Source organism: Pipistrellus hanaki (assembly GCF_964339955.1).
Source record: "Pipistrellus hanaki genome assembly, chromosome: 3".
Classification (NCBI taxonomy): Eukaryota; Metazoa; Chordata; class Mammalia; order Chiroptera; family Vespertilionidae; genus Pipistrellus; species Pipistrellus hanaki.
In genome coordinates this window covers 124,620,298-124,642,602 of record NC_140505.1, presented here as the reverse complement: position 1 = coordinate 124,642,602, position 22,305 = coordinate 124,620,298, and the positions used below count along the sequence as shown (strand labels likewise).

General features: G+C 36.7%; 1 protein-coding gene across 5 annotated transcripts in view; it reads right to left on the bottom strand.

The window, feature by feature from the left end:
• Positions 1-22,305, bottom strand: part of NAP1L1 (nucleosome assembly protein 1 like 1) — a 458,483-nt gene that overhangs the window by 410,184 nt on the left and 25,994 nt on the right. For 3 of the 5 annotated variants that reach the window (XM_084876313.1, XM_084876316.1, XM_084876314.1), the window contains 9 exons: positions 21,879-21,950; positions 21,078-21,217; positions 20,503-20,648; positions 20,389-20,408; positions 19,632-19,754; positions 18,949-18,978; positions 18,392-18,439; positions 17,206-17,275; positions 16,406-16,531 (listed from right to left, as the gene is read on the bottom strand). In XM_084876313.1, the coding sequence (XP_084732439.1) occupies positions 17,240-17,275; positions 18,392-18,439; positions 18,949-18,978; positions 19,632-19,754; positions 20,389-20,408; positions 20,503-20,648; positions 21,078-21,217; positions 21,879-21,950 (615 nt within the window). In that variant the 3' untranslated portion in view covers positions 16,406-16,531; positions 17,206-17,239. Of the gene's footprint in view, positions 1-16,405; positions 16,532-16,930; positions 17,276-18,391; positions 18,440-18,921; positions 18,979-19,631; positions 19,755-20,388; positions 20,409-20,502; positions 20,649-21,077; positions 21,218-21,878; positions 21,951-22,305 lie in introns of those variants that run through there. The other 2 variants (XM_084876317.1, XM_084876315.1) reach the window with 2 other exon arrangements.

The window sequence follows — 22,305 nt, the reverse complement described above, 5'->3', positions numbered from 1 at the left end:
GAAGGGGGGCTGCGAGGGGCGCCCAGCGACCACACGGCGCCCGGGACGCCGGCCTCCCCCTCCGCCCGCGGGCCCAGCCCTGAGATCGCGCCGGGCGCCGCAGTCCTATGGAGCCGAAGTCCTGGCCCGGACAGAGCCCGGGGGCTGGGGAGGAGGCTCGCGAGCCGTAGGATCCGGGGAAGTGTGCCCTCCGCGACCCTACGTAAACGTCTCGGTGCACAAAGGCCGGGAGGACACGGTGTCTTTGCACTCGTTTGCTCAGGGTCATCACGTCTTCCTGGGGCAGAGAGGGCAATTGTTAAGCAATAGCGCTCCCGTCCGTCCCGTTTGGAAGGGGTGGAAGGAAGGCGACCTCAGAGGGCACCTCGCCTCCCTTCACTAAATAGCCCATCTTCTTCACCTTGGACACAAATTCTCCAGCTTCCCTCTGGACCCATCGGGACGGTCTGCAACCTCTCACAACAGTAACTCAACTCTATCTAAAACCCGGGATCTTCCCGTGCTGAGACTCCACACTATAAGGGCAAATGGGTCTCCGTTGGTCCCTCTCTTTACAAATGCCTACGGGGCCAGGTCTTTGTTTTATAATTCATATGTGATCTGGGGAAGGTGATGCTCTCTCGTACTTCCCATTTCTACAGAAATTCCGAGAAACAAGCCAGAATAAAGAGCATAAACTGAAACCAAACCTCTTGGTGGGAAAATTCACCCACTAAGTAAACAGAGATCCTCTGTCCTGACCTTGAGGATGTGAAGAAGAATCACACGGAGGAGAAATAAACCAGCGGTGGGCAAGTCAGGATTGGTCACGGTTAAAGGAAAGGCTGCTGCGTGTGCCAAGAAGCAGGGAGAGCTTAGGTTCATCTGCTAGTTTCTTACGGCTGGAACGAGGAACTCAACAGGGGAAGAAGTGATGAGAGATGAGCTTGGAGATGAGCAAGAGTCAAATCCTTTGTGCTATGATAAGAAATATGAATTTAACTTCAAGGTAATCAAGAACAAATGTTAATTTTTGAACAGGAGGATCCTGAATCTTAATCTAAGAAACGATCTCTTGGCAAATGGGACAATCCCAGCACAATCCCGAGTCCCACTGAATTTGCAGTTGGCAGGTTCTCAGGACCTTCACATTATTTAATGGACTAGCAGTCTTTTTTAAAGAAAAGGTCAATTAAAAAAATTATGTAGATGTTTGGTAAGATGATGTAAAAAAAAAAAAAAGGGTAAGCAAGATTCTATAAAAATAAACACTACCACGCACATCTCAGTCCTTTCCTTGTCTTTGTAGGACAAGTGAGCATTCCAGAGAATTTCTGCATGACCAGCTGTTCATCTTTTTAACAGAATGCCATTCTTCAGCTCATTTGGAAAGAATACTTCCTTTAAGTATGTAATTCAGAGTCCCCAAAGGCAGGTGAATTTGGGAAAGACATTTTATATGAAAAAAAAAAAAAGTGGTACAATACAAACCTGATTGGGTGAAAAATAAGATGTAATCTGGAAGCCAAAACCATTTTCTTAAGAGAAACTCAATATATTTGGTGTTATCTTATCTGCAGTTTATCAAGATGCAACACACATATTCTATTTAAATTTCTTCAGAATGTCCAAACAAGCACAATTTTCAAAAGCACTTATTATAACTAGAGACTTTAAAACTCGGAATTTCCAGTTGGATATTTCATGGCTTAGTGACTGTCACCAGTTTAGAAGTACTTGTTCTCTCTGACCATAAGGCATTGATTACTGGAAATCTCAGGAGTATAAGAGTCTTGTAGATGGCAACAGCTTTGATCACCACCAACTCACAAAAATGATCCTATTGGATGAAATAAATTCACAAAATATGAATAAGAAATAACTGTTCCAAAGAAACACCACAAATTCAGTTGTAGATATAATGAAAATCTATGAGTATCACTTAAAAATTATTAAAATTTAGAAAGCTGGCTAACAAAGTAATTGCTCTGATAAACAATTTGAAATGGCTAATTCAGATTATATATCAATGGCTGGCTGCATCAAATTGTCTATCAGTAGCATCTGACATGGTTTATTATTTTCTCCTTTTGGATACAGTTCTTCATTTGGCTTCGAGGACACCTCCCTGGTCACTGTCTCAGTTTCTTTTACAGAGTCACCCACTTTGTCCCAATCTTTTCATATTAGAGTCTCATCATTTTCAATAATATCTATATGCCAAAGACTCTCAAATTAATATCCAACTACTTGTTGCTAAAGAATAAAACAAAGACTACCAGCCCAGGCAGTGTTGCGCAGTGGTTGAGCATCGACCTATGAACCCAGTGGTCACTGTTCAATTCCCAGTCAAGGCATATGCCCAGGTTTTGGGCTCAATTCCCAGTAGGGACCGTGCAGGAGGTAGTGGATCAGGGATTCTTTCTCTTTCTTTCTTTCTTTCTTTCTTTCTTTCTTTCTTTCTTTCTTTCTTTCTTTCTTTTGTTTAATATATATCTTTTATTTTTTACAGAGAAGAAGGGAGAGGGATAGAGTTAGAAGCATCAATAAGAGAGAAACATTGATTAGCCTCTTCCTGCACGCCCCCTACTGGGGATGTGACTGAAACCAAGGTACATGCCCTTGACCAGAATGGAACCTGAGACCCTTCAGTCTGCAGGCTGACACTCTATCCACTGAGCCAAACCGATTAGGGCTGGTGTTTCTTTTATCTCTCCTTCTCACTTCTTCTCTGAAATCAAGATATTTTCTTAAAGAAATTGCTCATACAAAAGAAACACATGCACACACAGAATAAAACTACCAACGTTTAAAAAAAGTAATACTAGCATGCCGCGCAAGGGAACACATACTCGTGAAGACACTCTCTGAGTAGTTCACTAGAAGAAAAAGTATGAGGGGATTTAAAAAAAAAATACATATATATATATATATATATATATATATATATATATATACACACACACACAATATATATATATATATATATATATTTTATTGATTTCAGAGAGGGAGAGGGAGATAGAAACATCAATGATGGGAATCATTGATTGGCTGCCTCCTGCATACCCCCTATTGGGGATCAAGCTCTTAATCTGGGCATGTGCCCTGACTGGGAATTGAACCCGGGACCCTGCAGTCCACAGGTCCACACTCTATCCACTGAGCCAAACCAGCTAGGGCCATGAGGGGATTTTAGATCATAGAAAGCAGGATTCAACCCTAGCTGGTTTGGCTCAGTGGATATAGAGTCAGCCTGTAGACTGCAGGGTTCCAGGTTTGATTCTGGTCAGGGGCACGTGCCCAGATTGTGGGCTCCATCCTCAGTAAGGGAAGTGCAGGAGGCAGCGGATTAATGATTCTTTCATCACTGATGTTTCTTTCTCTCTCTTCCTCCCTCCCTGAAATCAATAAAAATATATTTAAAAAAGAAAAGCAGGGTTCACAGAGTGTTTGCTAATAAAAAATTGATAAGCAGTGCTCTAGAAAGTATGAAGTTCATGTGCTTATATATGATGAGTTAAAAAAGTTCCTGGATGGAATTTGTTCAGTAAAGGTCTGAAGTCACCTAGAGATCATGAATTTTTAACAGCTTTAACTTGTTAGAATGGTTGTACTTAAAACCACCTTCAGTTTTTATATATTGCAGGCCAGTATTGCAAGTTGAACATTTCCCTTTTATCCTTCTCTACTGTAGTATTTGGATGTCTAATAGAGAACTCAGACATATGTGTTCCCAAGCTAATCTCCTCACCCTGACCTCCACCTGCAGCCCCATTCTCAGTTAGTAGCAATACCATCTAAATAGTTGTTCGGGCCCAAAACCTTAGAGCAGTACTGCCCTTGAAACAAGCAGAGAGCCTTTGCCCAGAGCTCTGAACTTTAAGAGTCAAAAGGGCATTTCTATCTGGAGCACACTCATTCTAGACCAGCGTTTTTCAATGATGAGATATTGCCTGGTGTGCCGTAGGTGCAGACAAGACAAGAATTTTATAATTTTTCACTATTTTGTTTACTTAATATTTCATAATAAAATAATTATAAAATACTTTCTTTGTGTTTATTTGATCCCTATTCAAGAGAATTACTTTATATATAGTCAATATAGGCACAGAGTTAAATTTTTTAACATTTTCTAATGGTGGTGTGCCTCGTGATTTTTTTCATGAAACAAGTGTGCCTTTGCCCAAAAAAGGTTGAAAAACACTGTTCTAGACTATACCCCAAGTACTCAGAATTCCAAAGACCCCGCCTAAATGGCCTCAACTGTTCCAGAGTATGCATTATATCACAGTGTGTGCACTGGTGTGACAGGAGGGTGAATTTTGAACATACAGACTAGGGTGTCCACACAAATAAATGTGCGGGGGATGCCTGCTGCCATAGAACTCAGAGCCAGGGATGGGAAGAGAAGCAAGATGAGGATCAGTAATGATCTGGCACTGGACTTAAAGAATCTGAAATTTGCCCAGACTCGGTGGTTGAGCATTGACCTATGCATCAGAAGGTCATGGTTCAATTTGCAGTAGGGCACACACAGACTGAGTGGCCAGATAATTATGCATTCAGAGATCACAATAATCTGGCCACTCAGTGTATATTAGGTGTAATTTTTTAAATGGGTAACTACTACACATGCTAGGCCTCAGAATGTAAATGCTATTTACTCTATAGATGCTATCTAAAATAAGTCCTACAAACCTTTCCTTTTCAAATCGCATGAAATTTAATATTGTGATAGGTATTTATATAAACTACCATCCTATTGGTTTCTCTTAAAACAAAGGACAAAAAACAGTAATGGAATTGACTTAATAGCAGTTAAATGGCCAAATACTTGATTAAAAATCCATTAATTAGTACTGATTTAAAAGCATCTGATTTCAGAGGACTTGAAAAGTTGCTAAGAACTGCTTATTTTCACTTATAACTTGATTACAAAAATCTTTAATCTATTAAACTCCAATTTTTCAATGTGCAATAAAAACTTGACTGATTATTAAAGATATAGGCACAGCAAAGTTCAAGTCTTTCAAAAAAGTCAAAAGCCAAATAACCTATAACAACTCTGTGTAAAAATGCCCACTTTCAGACTGCAATTTAACTTCTTAGCCATTTACTTCATTTTTACATACCATTAACTAGAAATCAATCATATAGATAATTTCCAATGCCAAGCTAAAAGGGCTAAATGTTAATTCTCTTCAATTGAACACTAAACTATCCAGACTTCTTAGGTGCATTAGCTTAGCCGCCTTTCATTTGTCTTACTAGAATGAACTGATGCCTCCTAGTGATCAATTTGTGTAACACAACTTAGACAAGTCGGAATAGTTTAATGCTCTATTCGTTTCAACCCCCTTACAACCCATTTGTATTAGATAGATCAAGCACTAACTAGTTGTCTGCCCTTTTTAAAGCTTAATTCAGGTTTTTGATGCTCTCATCTATTCTTTTGTAATAGCCCAACCCTTGAATCCACACTATCCTGTATGTTGTGTTGTTACTAGTTCTATTCCTGAAAACTTGCAGTTGCCTCCCACTGTATGAGAGAACATTATAATTCCTTACCCTGGCATGACCGCCCCTCACACACAGAATAACTCCTACTTATCTTTATACTTTAGACTCTCATGCACTCAACGTGAGCTTATTACTTGTGCTATCTGCTTTCCGAAACTCTCTTAACACTTTGTTCAAAGCCCAGTTCAAATCCCCTCTTAGATTAGATTTCTTTTTACTGAGTTAATTCCTTCCTAGTCATATTCTACTTCCAACCTGATTAGTTAATATCTTAAAAGTGGCACCATAAATCATGATGGAGATTGCTGATTGTGGATTGTCAGCACTTAAGGTTAGAGAGACTAAATGTTACTTCTGGCTAGAAATATATTGCTGTTATTCAAAACAGTGCAAGCAAGCTGAATATTTTATTTTTTAGATATATTTTTATTTATTTCAGAGAGGAAGGGAGGAGAGAAAGAAACATCAATGAGAATCATTGATCAGCTGCCTCCTGCATGCCCTGCACTGGGAATGGGGCATAACCTGGGCATGTGCACTCGACTGGAATCAAACCCGGGACCCTTCAGTCCGCAAGCCAATACTCTATCCACTGAGCCAAACCAGCGAGGGTGACATTTTATTAAAGATGGTCAATGAGTAACAGTTCAAGGAGTCTGGTGATGTATTACTTGTTAGGGTAATACTAATTTTGAAGTAACAAAAAATGAGTGGATAAAATGGAGCAGGGCTTTGGCTCTCTTCTTTTTGCTTTAAGTTCAGCACGTAGAAGGGATTACCTTTGAGCAAGGGGAGGGTAGTCCAATGAAGGAGACCAAGAACCAATGTCATGGAGTCTTAAAACTACTATTACTCAAAAGTATTGATACTCTGACTTCTGAGTCTGCAGGCGTGGCCATAGAGAAGCACCAGATACTCCAGTGATGGACAGTGGCTGCACTGAACCTAAGTTTTAAGCTTACTTTGAGCACCTGCCCTGGCTGAATAGCATCCAAACCTCTGCCCTCCATTAAGAGTCCCAAAGCACCTAATATCCTTTCCTAAGTTCTCTTCTACTTCAGTAGGTAAATGCTCCTGTTGTTTGCAACCAAATATCGGATTGATAGCTGAGACTAGATTCCAAGGGTCTCTCCTTTTGCAGTCTTCTATTACAACATATTGTATTGTCTGAGAGAACAGACTATTTAATTTGATCATTATATCTGTAAAAAAAAAAAAAATCAGTAAATGAGCAAGGCCCTTTTCTTGGCTTTAGAAGAAGAAAAGTAGCAGAGTACAGATCATTGTTTCTAAGCTTGAGAAAGGAAGATAGATGATATGATAAACTTGCCTGGGTGCTGTAAATGGCAAGTTTACTGTAGAAAAGGAACTTGGGCTTGTAAGCTAATGACTGACTGGAGGGTGGAGGCTGTGTCACAAGTGCCAGGATAGTTGACCAAGGGCTGAGGAGTGAAAAGGACTAAAGAATTCTGTCAGGCAGCCAGGCCCAAAAAGGTAGAGGGACACTTTTTTAAAAGATAGAACTCAGGAAATCTTTCTATGGCAAGTTTCCACACGGCCACTAAATCTATCAGAAAAAGCAAATTCTCATGTTAAAAGCAACAATATGACCACAGATTTCATAGCTACAAAGTACCTGATTTAAATAACTTTTGAATAAATATTGGAATCCCTTAACAGGTCAGAAACTAGGACATTTCTTTTCTAAGGAGATTCCATTTACATTTGCCAGTCAGGGCACATGCTGGGGCTTCGGGCTCAAACCTCCGTAGCGGGGATTGCAGCAGTCAGCTGATCAATGGCGTTTCTCATGGATGTTTCTATTCCTCACTTAAGTCTCTAAAAATCAATAAACATTTTTTTAAAAAGATCCTCTGGTGAGGATTTTTCTAAGTAATTGAACTTCTACCCTTACTTATAGAGGGAATAATTACCATTGGTAAACAAGTATGAAGATTAAATAAGGGATTACTTCTGTTGTCTTGATTAAATACATGTGGGTCTTCCAAAGATGCTGATTAAGATACCATTTGAGGTCCCTTTACTTATCAAGTGACATTTTTATGATTCCCAAAAACTGTATGTAACAAATTCATGTGATATGATTCCCATATGATGACATTTCTTCTCCATAAACAGGCATACAATAAGTAATTTAACCTTTGTTTCTGGTTATTTTGGAAAACAATTGCAGCTTTTGTTGTACCAATACTATTGTAGCCAACAGCATTTTGCAAAAAAGACAACTTGTGGCAGATGTTAACTTTTCTAAAATCTTACCATTCCTCCAGCCATGTGTAGCCCCCTCCCATTAAACCGCAGTGACTGACTCTATAACCAGTACAGTACAGAAGCGATGATTTCTCAGGATAGGCCACAAAAAGTAAACACTGTTGTCTAACTCCTGGAAACCACATCCCAGCTGAAGTTTCATCAACCACCTGTACATAAAAACCTTCAGATGATTCCACTTGCTTCCCTTTAAAACCTGCTCCTGCTGAGGCTGATCGGAAATGAACTATCAGAGCTGTCGGCCAAAAAACAAAAACAAAAAACTTAATGCTTTAAGTTTTGGTAGTACTTTTGCATGCAGTACTAGGTAACTGCAACAACTATTGGTACACTGCCCACAATAACAGTCCCACTGAGTTTATGAATATTCACTGTATTGCTGTTTTATTGGTTTCCTCAAAAGCAACTCAGTAAGAATGTTACAGCTACAAAGGATCTTGGAGTATCTTGGTTGACATGAGATTGAAATAATGAGGACCAACGATTTAACTTTCTACATGGCCCCATATAGTATTACTACAGGCTGTGTCATGGGTTCTGCACTGGTGGGGTCCCTCGGCCTTTGGGCTGAAACCAGCTGACATCCCCCAAAGGATCTTGGATTGCAAGACGGTGCAGGCCAGGCTGAGGGACCCCACCAGTGCACAATCAGGGCTGGGGAATGACTATAGGAAGGTTCCAGAGTGTGTCCGGCCCATTTCATCCTGTCCCAATTGATCAAATGGACCCCAGCAGCAAGCTAACCTACTGGACAGTGTTTGCTGCCTGGTGGTCAGTGTATCATAAAAACTGATTGAACGATCAAACACTTAGCATATTATGCTTTTACTATATAGAATACACAAAATTCATGCAGAGGGGCAGGGTGTTTCCTCAGCCCAATCTGTACCAGGATTGGGCCTAAATTGGCAGTCGGACATCCCTCCGGACCACTGGCTCCTAACCACTCATCTGTCTGCCTAACTGATCTCTCCCCCAACTGCCCTCCTCTGCCAGCCAATTTGATTGGTTGAACTCCGTCAGGCAGTGTCAAAAAACCCATCTCCTAGGCATCCATTGGCTCCTCACACTTCACCCAGATTCTGATTGGTTGGTTTCTATGTCAGTATCTTTGGGCCTATCAGTGGGGCCTGATGAAAAAGGTGGTAAGATCAGCAGCCCTGGTGGAGGCCTGAAGAGAAAAGGTGCAGCTGCTGGCCAGACTGGGAGGCAAGTGCTAATCAAAAGCTGCCAGAGGGAGAACAGTCCCTACTTCTCTCTCCAGGCCTCTCTATGGGCCCGATTCACAAGCCCTCAGCAGTCAGGATTTGGTTGCTATGGCAACCCAGAGCTGACTGCAGGACTGACTTCCAGTTGGCTGAGCCTTGGTTTGTTACTGGACATTATGACCCAGGGTTTTTGTATATTAGGATGGTTGGTACATTGGAGGGAGTGCAGAAAAACCTGAATAATGTACATATAAAACTTTGCTATATACTTACCATCTTCAAAGTATAAGATTGGAAGTTAGAAAATCCAATGTGAGCAAGTATCCTAGAGTACTTCTTGAACTAATAGAACCAGATCACAACTGAAGAGTAAATTAAAAGGTTGAACTAATAAGGTATACAAAAAGGATCAATTGCAGAAAGTGAATGAAAAGGCAGCCAAGCAGAGCTGCAACTGCAAATGCAGGCAAGATAGGTTGGGTTGCTGCTGCCTAAGTTGCTCTAAAGGTTTTAGGTCTACCCACCAAGGCAAATGGACAAAGAACAAATTCAGCCTCGTAGTTTTGAAACATTTATGTATTGCCTAGCCTGATCCAAGGTGAAAATCACATCTGATCTCAACAGTCACCTCATAGCCCATATGCAGGGATCCAGGTAGATATTAAAGATTCACAGACAGGCTGACAAATGATGACTTCACTTACTATTATCCTGAATCATTTCTGGACTCAGGAAAATGCAAAATAAATCAGCATATGAAAACTTTTTATTGACTTCAGAGAGGAGCAATAAAATATCAATGAGAACCCCGAGCACCCTCTTATTGAAGATCGAGTCCGCAACCTAGGCTTGTGACCTTAATCAGAATTGAACCTGGGACCCTTCAGTCAGCAGGCCTCTAACCACTGAGCCAAACTGGCTAGGGCAAAATGGATTTTAAAATTTTTAAATAAAATCTTTATTTTTCAGGTTACAATGGTTCCTCTCCCCACCCCTTGCCCTTAACCCCCCCCCCCCCAAATGTCCACATCCATAGATGTATGGTTTTTCTCCAGTCTCTTCCCACACCCTTTCCCCCTAGATAATTGTCAGTCCATTCCCTTTCTATGACCCTGACCCTATTATATTCTGATTTTCTATTCACTTGACTTTTAGATTCACTTGTTATGTACTTGTTGTTCATAATTTTTATCTTTACCTTTTTCTTCTTACTTCTTCTTCTTAAATACCTTTCAACATTTCCTATAATACTGGTTTGGCGGTGATGAACTCCTTTAGCTTTTTCTTATCTGTGAAGCTCTTTATCTGACCTTCAATTCTGAATGATAGCTTTGCTGGGTAATCTTATTTGTAGGTTCTTTCTACTCATTACTTTGAATATTTGCCACTCCTGTCTGGCCTGTAGTTTCTGTTGAGAAGTCAGCTGACAATCATATGAGTACTCCCTTGTAGGTAATTAACTGTTTTTTCTCTTGCTGCTTTTAATACTCTGTCTTTTGCTCTTGACATTTTAATTATGTCTTGGTGTAGTCCTCTTCAAATTCCTTTTGTTTGGGTTTCTCTGTGCTTCCTAGACTTGTAAATCTATTTCTTTCACCAGGTGGTGCAAGTGTTCTGTCATTTCTTTAAATAGGTTTTCAGTACCTTGCTCTCTTCTTGTGGCACCCCCATAATTCAGATGTTGGCACGCTTGAAGTTGTCCCAGAGGCTCCTTACACTATCTTCAGATCTTTGGATCCTTTTTGCTTCCCAGTTGGGTGTTTTTCACTTCTTTGTATTTCAAATCTTTGACTTAATCCTTGCATTCTAGTCTGCTGTTGGACTTCTGTACATTTTTTTCATTCAGTGTATGCTTAATTTCTAGTTGGTCCTTTTTCATATGCTGAGTCTTGCTAGATTGACCTTTTTTAGAAAATTCTTGAAAAACCTTATAACCATGGTTTTGTACTCTGTTGCTCTCCTTTTCTTTCATGTCTCCGCATTTTGGCTGCTTTCCTGTGATAATAGAGTGGCTTTGCGTACTAGTTGTCCTATGGGGTCCAGTGGCTCAGTCTCCTGTTGCCAAGGATGGACACTTGGTGCACTCCCTTGTGGGCTGTGCAGTCTTGTTGTAGTTAAGCCTTGATTGTTGTTGGTATCACTGGGAGGAATTGACCACTAGGCCAATTGGCTGTGAGGAACAGTTGTATCTATGCTCGAAGAACTACTGTGCTAAAGACACCCTTATGAGACTAGACTTGCAAAAGCATCTGTGCTCAGCTTAGATGGGGTGGAGTCTCAGGACAGAGCAGACAGCAATGGCTTCCTGTCAGCACTGCCCTAAGAGGCCTCTGGGTCTCTGTCCCGCAGTAATCGCTGCAAACACCCGAGAGAAAGCCGCCCTCCAGTTTCACCCACTGCCAGAAATCCAGTTCCTCCCTGAATGAGTCTGGGTCCAGTCTCGCCCCAAACGTTTAGAGCAGTCGGAAGCTTTTGTCTCCCTCCCAATTGAGAAATCCAGCCACGTACTATTGCCAGCCCTCTTCGTGTACGCCTCTGTACCTCTGCCTTCTACAGCTCCTCTGAGGCTGTGTGCCTCTTTCCTTCTAGTTGTAAAATTTCCACTCAGCCAGCCTTCCTGTTGTTCTGGGTGATGTCCATTTTGTCCTTTAGTTGTAGTTTTGAAATTGTTGAGGCAGTTTAGGTGTTTACCTATGCCACCATCTTAGTTTCAACACGCATTTTTTAAAAAATTAATTCTTAAGCTGACTTTAAGTGTGGAAAATTTTCTTTAAATTCTACATGAAAACCTTCAAAATGCTTATTATGCAGTCAAAATCTGCTTGTACATCAAATAGGGCACCACTTAGCCAGGAGTGATTTTACCTTTAGAACAAAAGAAACAGCCCTCCCTCCAACTACTTCTTAAAGGCAAACATCAGTTTAAAGACTGATTTTTTAAAAAAATATTTTTTATTGATGTTTTTACAGAGAGGAATAGAGTTAAACATCTATGAGAAACATCAGATCAGCTGCCTCCTACTGGGAATGTGCCCAAACCAAGGTACATGCCCTTGCCTGGAATTGAATCTGGGATCCTTCAGTCTGCAGGCTATTGAACACTCTATCCACTGAGCCAAACTGGTTAGGGCTAAAGATTTATCTTAATCACAAACTCAAGATTTTGTTAGAATGCACACTTATTAAAGACTCAAGTATTCTGCAAATACTAGTATGTCCTCAGTGCTAACCAAATCTTTCACAACTTATCAAAACACTGAGCCTGAATAAACACAAATGGACTCTAAAGGCTGTTTAACCATTCTATTTTGCAATATAAGAACTATTTTATTCCAATGTCCATTAAATATATCAATCATTTGTTTAGGGCCTACAAGGTAAGTCTAAAAATTAAGTTTTCTTTTCTACTCTTTTCTTATTCATGTAGAGCAACCTCATCTACAATCCCCAACTAGATCAGCTACTCACCACCTGGATGAAGGCAGTTATAAATATGGACTTGGGCAAGGTTAGGAATCCCATTGTGTTGCATTATTTTTGGAGTGTCTAGTGTGTATTTAGCTTCTGATGTTTCCTAAGTCTGTTGATACAAGGACATCCCAGAAATAAGCACACCCAGCACCCAGACTTGGGTTATAACTACAATTCCCCTTCAAGGTTTCCAGAGATCTTTGGAGAAATAGCCAATTAGAGCTGGGACAGAAAAAGTCTAAGAGAAGCCCCGAGACTTTTTGAACTAAAGTATGTTAAGTGCTCAATTGATGCAAAACCTACCAAAAGTGCAGAGGAACCAGTTTCCTACTGGCCAAATCTGGGATAATATAAGCATCAAAATGAACTGTGATTACATAGTAAGTTCTCCTGATTTTTAACTGTACTGTGATTCTCTAAGAATGTTTCCAGTAATGAGCAACCACTACATTTAGAGGATGAAAGGACATGATGCCTGCAACTTTGTTTTTTAAAAAATGCATACACGATATAAATTTATGTAGCAACATCAATAAATGGCGATGAGCCAAAAAGAATATACAGGAATTCTTTCAACTGTTAGAGAAAAAAAAAAAAAAAAGATAAGCACCCCCTTCTACCAAAATCCTGGTATTTTACTTCATTGCAGATAAGAGGAAATTTGCCCCGCTTTTGACAGGGTAGCCTCTAATTAGCCTGGAAGACCACTAGCATAAATGAATGTATGTCTTAGTTTACAAGTTCTTGGAAGATAATTTCAATTTTCAAATACTAAGGTAGTTTCCAGTGTTTTAAACATTTTAAAAAGTAATGATTTTCATCCTAATCAGTTTGGCTCAGTGGATAGTCAGCCCATGAACTAAAGGGTCTACAGGTTCAATTCATACAAGCCCCGAGGGGCCTCATGTGAGAAGCAACCAATCAATTGTCTCCCTTCCAGATCTCTGAAAAATCAAGAAGAAAAAAAAAACATCCTCAGGTGAGGATTAACCACCAAAAAAAAACCTACAAAAGTAACTATTTTACCACTCCATGAAAAGCTCAGAGCTACAACTGCCTAATTTCATTATGACAAATTATGAATACTACTATCATTAACTCTTGCTGAGATATGCCAACTTCTGGCCCTTTTATTTTCATCACTTGTTCCCAGTTCCTCCCTCTTGCCTTTAAGTTTAAAATACTTGAAGATCTAAAAGCACTGCTTTGGCCGAGACCGGTTTGGCTCAGTGGATAGAGCGTCGGCCTCCGGACTGAAAGGTCCCGGGTTCGATTCCGGTCAAGGGCATGTACCTTGGTTGCGGGCACATCCCTGGTGGGGGTGGTGCCAGAGGTAGCTGATCGATGATTCTCTCTCATCGATGTTTCTAACTCTCTATCCCTCTCTCTTCTTCTCTGTAAAAAAATCAATAAAATATATTTTAAAAAAATAAATAAAAGCATTGCTTTGATTTTAAACAACATTTTATCCCAAGTTTCAAAATTAAACTGCATTTAAGGACTTACTTCCTGCTGACAATTTATTATTTCTAAATTGTTTAGACTCTGTTTCTCATTTTATACTTAAACACAAGCTACAAAGAATACTGTTATTTTTTTAAAATGTATTCAACTAAATACAATCAAGATTTCTCATGGATAAACACTTATGCTTCAATAATTTCACACTCAAACAAAGATGTTTTCATTTCTTTGAAGTTCTTATCAGTCCAAGAACTTGGCTAAAATTTTATCCAATTTTAGTAACTGGATTTTTAAACCAGCATACAAAAAATCATCACTACATAGCTGAAAATTACTGTAATTTTACCATTTAATTTTCAGCTATTAGCGTTTTATGTAGCAAATCACCTAAATTATGAATATTTTCAAAACAAAATGGTTTACAATGACCAATATACAGTGAAGATTAAAAAAACAAAAAACCATTAAGTTCACATGCCTTTTCTCTTCTAAGTTTCCTATAGAAGACAGTACGTATGCTTGCTCTAAGCCAATTGTTTATTCTGTACATTTAAAATAGCATCTGGTTTACACAGTCAAAAATATAAATGCTATAATTTTTATAAGATCATCCATAAAAATGGACTCAAATGCTAAACCATGCCCTGCAATCAATAAAGAATACTTTAATATTAGTTTAATATTTCTGCATGGTCTGGTGTTTTATTATTTTTAATAATGGGAATTACCTACAACTCGGATAAACTCACAAATTCAGTCTTAAAAGCAGCAGTAACACAGTTAGTTCAATTACTGAGAACTTGGCAGCCAATGCCTGGGTAGAAGGAAACTAGTAACTAAAAACTTGGAAGTTTTCTCAATAAAATCTGTGGAAGTCCTTTCTAGTCTTCAAATAGAAACTCCATTCAGCAGGGCTTGGGAGGTTGCTCATAATTTAAAAGTAATCAAATTTACAGACCATCATGGTCTAAGCACAGAATAGCCAACTTGAAACATCTCTATTCACTGTTCTTACAAAAAGGTAGTAGTATTTTTATTTAAAAACCACCCCAAACATCACCAGTACATTTTATAAAATTAAATGCAAATTTTATTAAGATCTTCCAATTACATGTCTCAAATTTCTTGAATGGAATGAAGCCTTTTGGAACTGGAGAGATGGCATAGATGAACACTGATATCCCTTGAAACCCCAACTTTATTAAGAGAGCAATTCCTCTGCAAATCACATTGCCTTTATATAATGAGATAAATAGTATCTACTCCCTCACTTTGGCAATAGCTATTTCCTAAAGAAAAAAAGAATATAGTGGTTCTGGTACTTAAAGTTAATATAAAAATGAGAACCTATATTTATTATTTTAACATTTTTAAAGTTCATCTGTGTTCAAATGGCTATGGGTACAAAAAAAATCATCACAAAAGGTCTAATCAAAGCAACCCAAACCATTTTGAAAATGAAGAGGAAAAACATCAGGTGTTTTCATGGCATTTTTTCCCCCTATAAACTATTGCAATTGGTTAAGGATTTCCAGTAGTTAATTAGAATCTCAAAAAAGATAGTACTACACAAATAACAAAATGTATTCATTCACATTCTAAGACTGTAATACTAAATTTTCAAAATGAAAACGCTATCGTTTCTAAAAATGAACCTGTTATTTTATTACAAGCAGAAACTCTAAGCTGTTCTCCAATTACAATCCAATTAGACCACCCTCACTGACAAAACTTTAAAGTAAAAAATTAACAGTAATTAGCCTGAGGTATTTTAAATGTGGCTCTACAATATCAAATTTAATGGGATTACCCCTACCCCTTTTAAAAAGTCTTACTTCTTTTTTGGAACCATGATCTCTATGGTCATAACTAAAATACCTAAAAACAATTCTTGGACCTTTGAAATAGTTGGTCATCCATCCACTTCTATTAAATAAGGAGCCACTAAAAGAGCCTGCCTGCCCAGATCCAGAGCAAAATACTTAACTTTTGTTTTCGGTTTATTTAGCAAACTGCGGTAGACTAAATATGAGTATCATATTTGTGGTGCAAAAAAGTTCCAAATTTGTAAGCTTTCAATAAGGTTGAGAAACATTTCATATATAATTTAATATGCCTAACACATGTGAGGTAGTTAAGTAAACAGTACTACCCATTTTAATACATAGTAAACAGAAGCATGGGTAAACAACATACTCATACTTTAAACAATAAGAATTGGAATTAATCAAGAGGCCTGCAGCCTTTTCATATTCTAACCAAAGGAAATAAAACTTAACTTACTCTTTTAAAAAGTTACATCATCCTTTTCTTTTTTTATCTTTTCTTTTTAAATGCAGTACACCTCTTCCAGAGTTGGCACCCTTTTCTTCAATATGATAGTAAACTGGGTATAATACTTAATTCAAGCTAAGACTTCACTTCTGCCTGAATTAGTACAAAATTATAAGACATAATCTTGTGAGAACTAAAATTATATTTGACATTTTATTTTAGGCTACAAAAATAAGCAAACAAACAAACAAACAAAAAACTTGAAATGAACTTGTCAAATGATGAAAATTCATCCTTTCCAGGGAAGCAGAAGGTAGACCCTACCACAAAGAAGAGATGTTTAGTTAATGGAGGTTAATTTTAAAAGTACAATTAAAATAATAAAGTTCAACGTCTGAAAATACTAAGTTTTATTTATCTCCCTATGGTAACTAGCCAATAACCACACAATTGAGTTAAGGTTCTTTATAGTTAACTATGTCACCTAAAATATTAAAAATCCATTGAACAATCAAATAGATGTAGTCTTACTGGAAATTCTTAACCATAGATTATCTTGCCCAGTTTGTTTCTGTTTTTAAAATGAATTGTTTCAGTATAGGCACTGTATTTCTATAACAAAGTAATGAAAGACAAAACTTAAACCCACTTAACTACCAGCTGAAAAAATACTTTGGTTCTTCAGGAAAAAAAAAAAATTAGCAAAACAAAAAAATCTGTTTCATTTAACAGTTCATTTATTTTCATAGCTGTATCTAATAGTTACATGATAAAAATACCCCAGAAGAACCAAACTATATAGCAATGAATGAAAATGTGTGAGAGAATTTCTGCATTCAACATATCTGGCAGAAAAACTAAATTTAAAATGTTAGGTAGAACAAAATTGTCTTTAAAGTATCAACTCCTTCCTTTTAAAAAATTACTGGGGCTACCAAGAACATATAAAAACGTAAGTCTGTTAAGTAAATAATAGTTGTGTTTAGGCTATTACAGTGCAGATTATCCTCAAGGCCATACATCCTGCTTCACTGCTGCTTGCACTCTGCTGGGTTTTGATCCTTCTGTTAAAGGAAAATAACAAGTCAATCTATCTTTTTCTACCAGCTTCAGTTAATATTTCATTAGTAATTATCTCACCGCTGTCAAAAATTTTGCCAAATTTTAAAAGAGGGTATTAGCAATGATAGCAAATTATTATTCAAACATTAGCAGATCATGAAAATGCTAAAATAAAATGCAAATTTTACACAATACAATGAACTCCATAAAATGAGACAGAGCCATAATCTTGAAAAATTAAATAACCAAGCAATCTGTTAGTTATAATAGCCATTATTTTACAGATCAGTTGCTCAAAAAAATACTAATTCCATTCATAAACAGTTGTTATGAATAAGTCATACCTGTTGGAATATTTGATTTTTAACTATCTCCTCTTACCTGCCCAGTAGGTTAAAGTATCTTTGGATATTTTGTGGCATTTAGCAAATGAATGAATTCAAAAGAAACCAGTTTAAAAACAAAGGCCTTTACTAACCCTGATATGAAAAATTCCTGGGACTCAGATGGAGAAAAGAGGTGGTCCCCTAAATCCCACGTACTCCTATATTAAGATAATTTAAAAACTGACTTTTGTTTATAAGCTTTCCTTTGGAGGGTAAACAGCCTAAAACCACAAGCTATAATTTAAAATGCTTCTTTAAAAATGTACATGATAGCATGCCATTAAAACAGAATCCTAGACCAGCCAGTATGATTCACTGGTTGATTGTTGACCTATATACCAGGAAGTCACAGTTGGATTTCAGGTCAGGGCACATGCCTGGTTTATGGGCTCAATCCCCAGTAAGGGGTGCTGGAGGCAGCCAATCAATGACTCTCATCATTGATGTTTCCTTCTCTCTCTCCCCCCTCCCCTCCTCTCTGAAAACAATAAAAGTGAAAAATAAAAAGAATTCTAGGGCTTAGTCTGGAATTTAAAAATATAAGGTCAGACCTAAAATAAGTTTCTTAAGAGATGCACTGAAATTAAGTGTATTGTTGAAATGCCAGTGAGAACTCTATATATATATATTGGGCTAAACATTTTTAATGGATAAAATTAAACTTTATATTGAGATATTAACTTTTATTTAACCTGCCTTAAATTAATAAAAAACAGCATTAATTATACTCACCTTTGAGTCATAGTCTGGATCATTTTCCTCGTCTTCTTCTTCCCCTTCCTATATTAAAGTTCAAAATGCATCCATGAAGTAGGTATATAGTAGGCAAGAAATGGCTCATAATGTAGGAAGAATTTAATACAAATTACTCTATAGGTCAACAGAATTTCATGATTACAGAGTTTGGTGACAATGCAATTTAATATGAAAGCTTCTATTATGAAAAATTTCCCAACACAACTTGAGATATCCAGACAGCTTTTATTGAAAAGATTTACTGCAGCCAACGTGGAAAAAGTTTACTGCAGCTTTTGACTTCTTCAAAGAGCTGATAACCCTGCAGCAGAACAGAATTATTTGAAATAAAAAAAAAATGTTCTGAGTTTTACAATTTATTTATTGAAACCTTATACATACATAGTTTGGCTGTAGATTCTAAAATCATAATTTTTCCAAAAATGTTTTTTTTTAATGCATTATCACAGAATAATGATTATAGCAAAGGAGTACATAAGTCAAATTTGCTTCTCAATGTGTTAAACATTATTTGCTCATTTGGTAAACATTACCTCATCCGCTTCTTCACCTTCTTCATCATACTAAAAAAAGGAAAAAAAGGGTCAAGTTTGATGAAGTGAACAAACTTCTGAGAACATTATTTGCATCCATCATTGTATCTACTAGTATCTAAAAAAAAGGAAAAATATTTTCCCTAAAGTGAATGATAACAGAATTTATGGTAAATATTACTTTCTTATACTTATATGTGGAACACAATGCACAAAATGTCTATCTGAATTATTGCCATTTAGCAATAAAAGACACCCAAACCTTTAAGGGCAATCTAATGTTACCTAAATCTTTAATATTCCTTGGAATAAAAATTCTATGCTTCCTACTATTGTTATCTTAAGCACTAAAAAAAAAAGTAAAAAAAAAAAGTTCTTGGCATGTTTTATTTGGTCAAAAACAAGAGCATAATAGATCTACAGTATTAACCAAACATTGTGAAGTTTCACTAATTCAGAGCAGTCTTCCTATTAGCAGAAAAAGAAAAACTGTAATAAATGAACCCAAAGAGGACCTACTTAAAAAAAACTCAGAAAAGTTATCTACAGGACATCAGAAATTATCCTAATAGCATTATTCTGTTGTGCTTTCTAAAAATTACATCAATTCATTAAAACTCTCACCAATTCTGATTATCATACCCTCACCAAATGACTTTATTACAGGATTCAGATCCACTCACATCATCATCATCATCTTCAATAGCTTCTCCAGTAAAGTACAACACTGATCTTGGAATTATACGCTCACGTAAAAAGTGACCAATTTCAAAGTCTGCAGCAAGAATAGCTTCAGAGTCATCATCCTATTTAAGAAAATCAAAAGCACAAAATTTAACTTTGTTATTTAAATCAGCACATGCAAGACTCTTGGGTTTAAATCATGAAGTAACTCTCAACTTCACTTTTAACTTTCTGTCATTTGAAAACATACTTAAATGTGGTATGACCCAACAGTTTTTTTAAAAAAGAAAGTTAGCAGAACAATGTACATACTCAGAAATTTAGGGAAGTAAAAAGTTAGTGAACTAGTTGTTTGTTTTTTATGGCTTAAAAGTAAAATATAAATAAAGCAACTTAATTACATAACTGCAGTTTTCCTTTTCAAAGTATTAGTTACTAAAAACACCAAGTGGAATAATAAAATCTCACTCAGGCTTTAACAAATACATTCTAGTTTCAGTAAGGAAGAAAACTTTGAATCCCTAAGTATTTGCCACGTCTCAAAAGAAAAGAAAATCTTGAGAGTTTCAGCATTTCTCAGTGAAAGCATTGAGCATTTTGAATGGAACTTTTCAGATGCATCAAGAGCATCCCCATGCACTACAAACCTCAAAACAAAATGCTAGTAGCAACTACCCCACTCCCCACTTTTGAGAACCAGTCCGTTAATTTCATTCACAGTAAACAATTCAACAATTAAATAACAATTCAGCTTACCAGATCTCCACTCTCAGGAACTGCAAAATTGAAAAGAGAAATTCAAATGAATAAAAAAATTAAACAAAGCTTATAATAAAACAACCACCAATATGCAAACTAAAACACATTTACCTTCAGGAGGGGCAAAAAAATTAAAGAACGAGTCATTAGAAACTGTTTTGGTCACAGTACGAACTGTCCCACGTCCCTTGTGTTTCTGTTTCTTTTTAATGGTTTTCAAAGTGACATTCTTCCCTTTTTTCCAATCTATCTGGCACCTTTCAAAACAGAGAGAAAAAAAATCTTCTATCACAATTAACACATTACTTTCAAATGCTAAGATTTTCCCAAATAAATAGTATATTTTAAATTTTAGAGGGCAAATTGGTCCAAATGCTTTCTATAGCAGTGTAAAGAGAAAAAATTTATTTCTAAACAAAATTTTTCAATAAACATATTTACAATCACCATAAACTCACAATATAATAAATTTAAATGTGTATTTCCTTTGGAAAGATGTAATAGTTCATAAGCCAAGAAGAATTCTAGGAAAATGGCTAAGTTCAGATAACATTTTACTCAAATGTTGAGAGATAAACTATTTATGAATGTATCTCACACACAGACATATAAATACCAATACCACAAATCATAAGTACTACAAATACAGACTTAACATTCTGTTAATATAATAAAATTAAACTCACCCTGTACAACCCATAATTTCTGGTCCATCAAAAGAAAAGGGATCAGAATCATCTGGTTCTGACCTCATTCTGTATGTCTTTGTCAACACTTCATTTGTGAAATATTCATTGGGTTCAAAGTGAAATTCTAAAACAAAACTCTTAAAAAAAAAAAAAAGTATAAAAACAAATTAAATTCCCACATAATCAATTTCAATTCTTTACTAAGTAAAGCTTTATCTTTAGTTTTTATAAACATAAAATTCTAAATGACAGTGTTTTCCCCACCCTGGGAAAGTCAGATAAATCCCCATTATGCTAAAAGCAAAATGGGGCACAAAACTTAGTTCAACATACAATACTATTTAGTAGCATGTTTATGAAATAGGTTGGGCAAATCTGAATAAAATGGCCAGTCCTCATTCCTCTCTCCATCCTCACAAAGAGAAATGTTAAATCTTAATACTAGAATCTAAGCTGGACAGATAAAAGGCCCAACCTTATTACATGCCAATATAAGAATCAAGCTTTGCCCATACTTTACATTATACTAGTGATGGTTTTGGGAAAAAGTTGTTGGTTGAGCTCTCATAATGGAAAGTTAAGGGTCCTCTAGTATTTTCTATTTTATGTAAGTCCCAGATACATGTCTTTTAATATAAAATTAGTGCTTTCTTATTCATGTTTCCTTGGCATGTATCACTTTTAATTTCTCCTCATCCCCATTTCTAACCCTTAAATGTCACACCTCTTTCTAGAAAGTTCCATTTACTTATCTGTAATCATCTGTTACAAAAATTGAAAGTATTTCAAAGTTTTTACCATAGGCTGGCCAGCATCTGAGAACTTCACTTTAATATCTTTCAAGTGTTTCAGAATAGGTTCATCATGTTCCTTCAAATTAAAAAAATGAAAAGAAAAAATTAATAATGTGGCATTTTAGGACTAGTGTTTTCTTACTGGACAATGAACAGAGATGACTGACATTTCAAGTTAAGTTTTAAGTAGCAATGATTACTTCATTTTTCAGATTGAATGGGCTAAAGAACACAAAACCAAGTCTAAAATAGGCATGTTTACTTTTAAATGTTTCCTGATTGTGGTTGTAACTGCTGCTCTTATTCATTTCCTTCTTTCTGCTTGATGTTTTCCTACTTGGTTAAAGTGGAATTTCTAATAAGGAGTCATTGTTTTGAGATCACTTCTTTTTCTTGATACTAACTTCCAACAATCATAGTATCAGCAAACA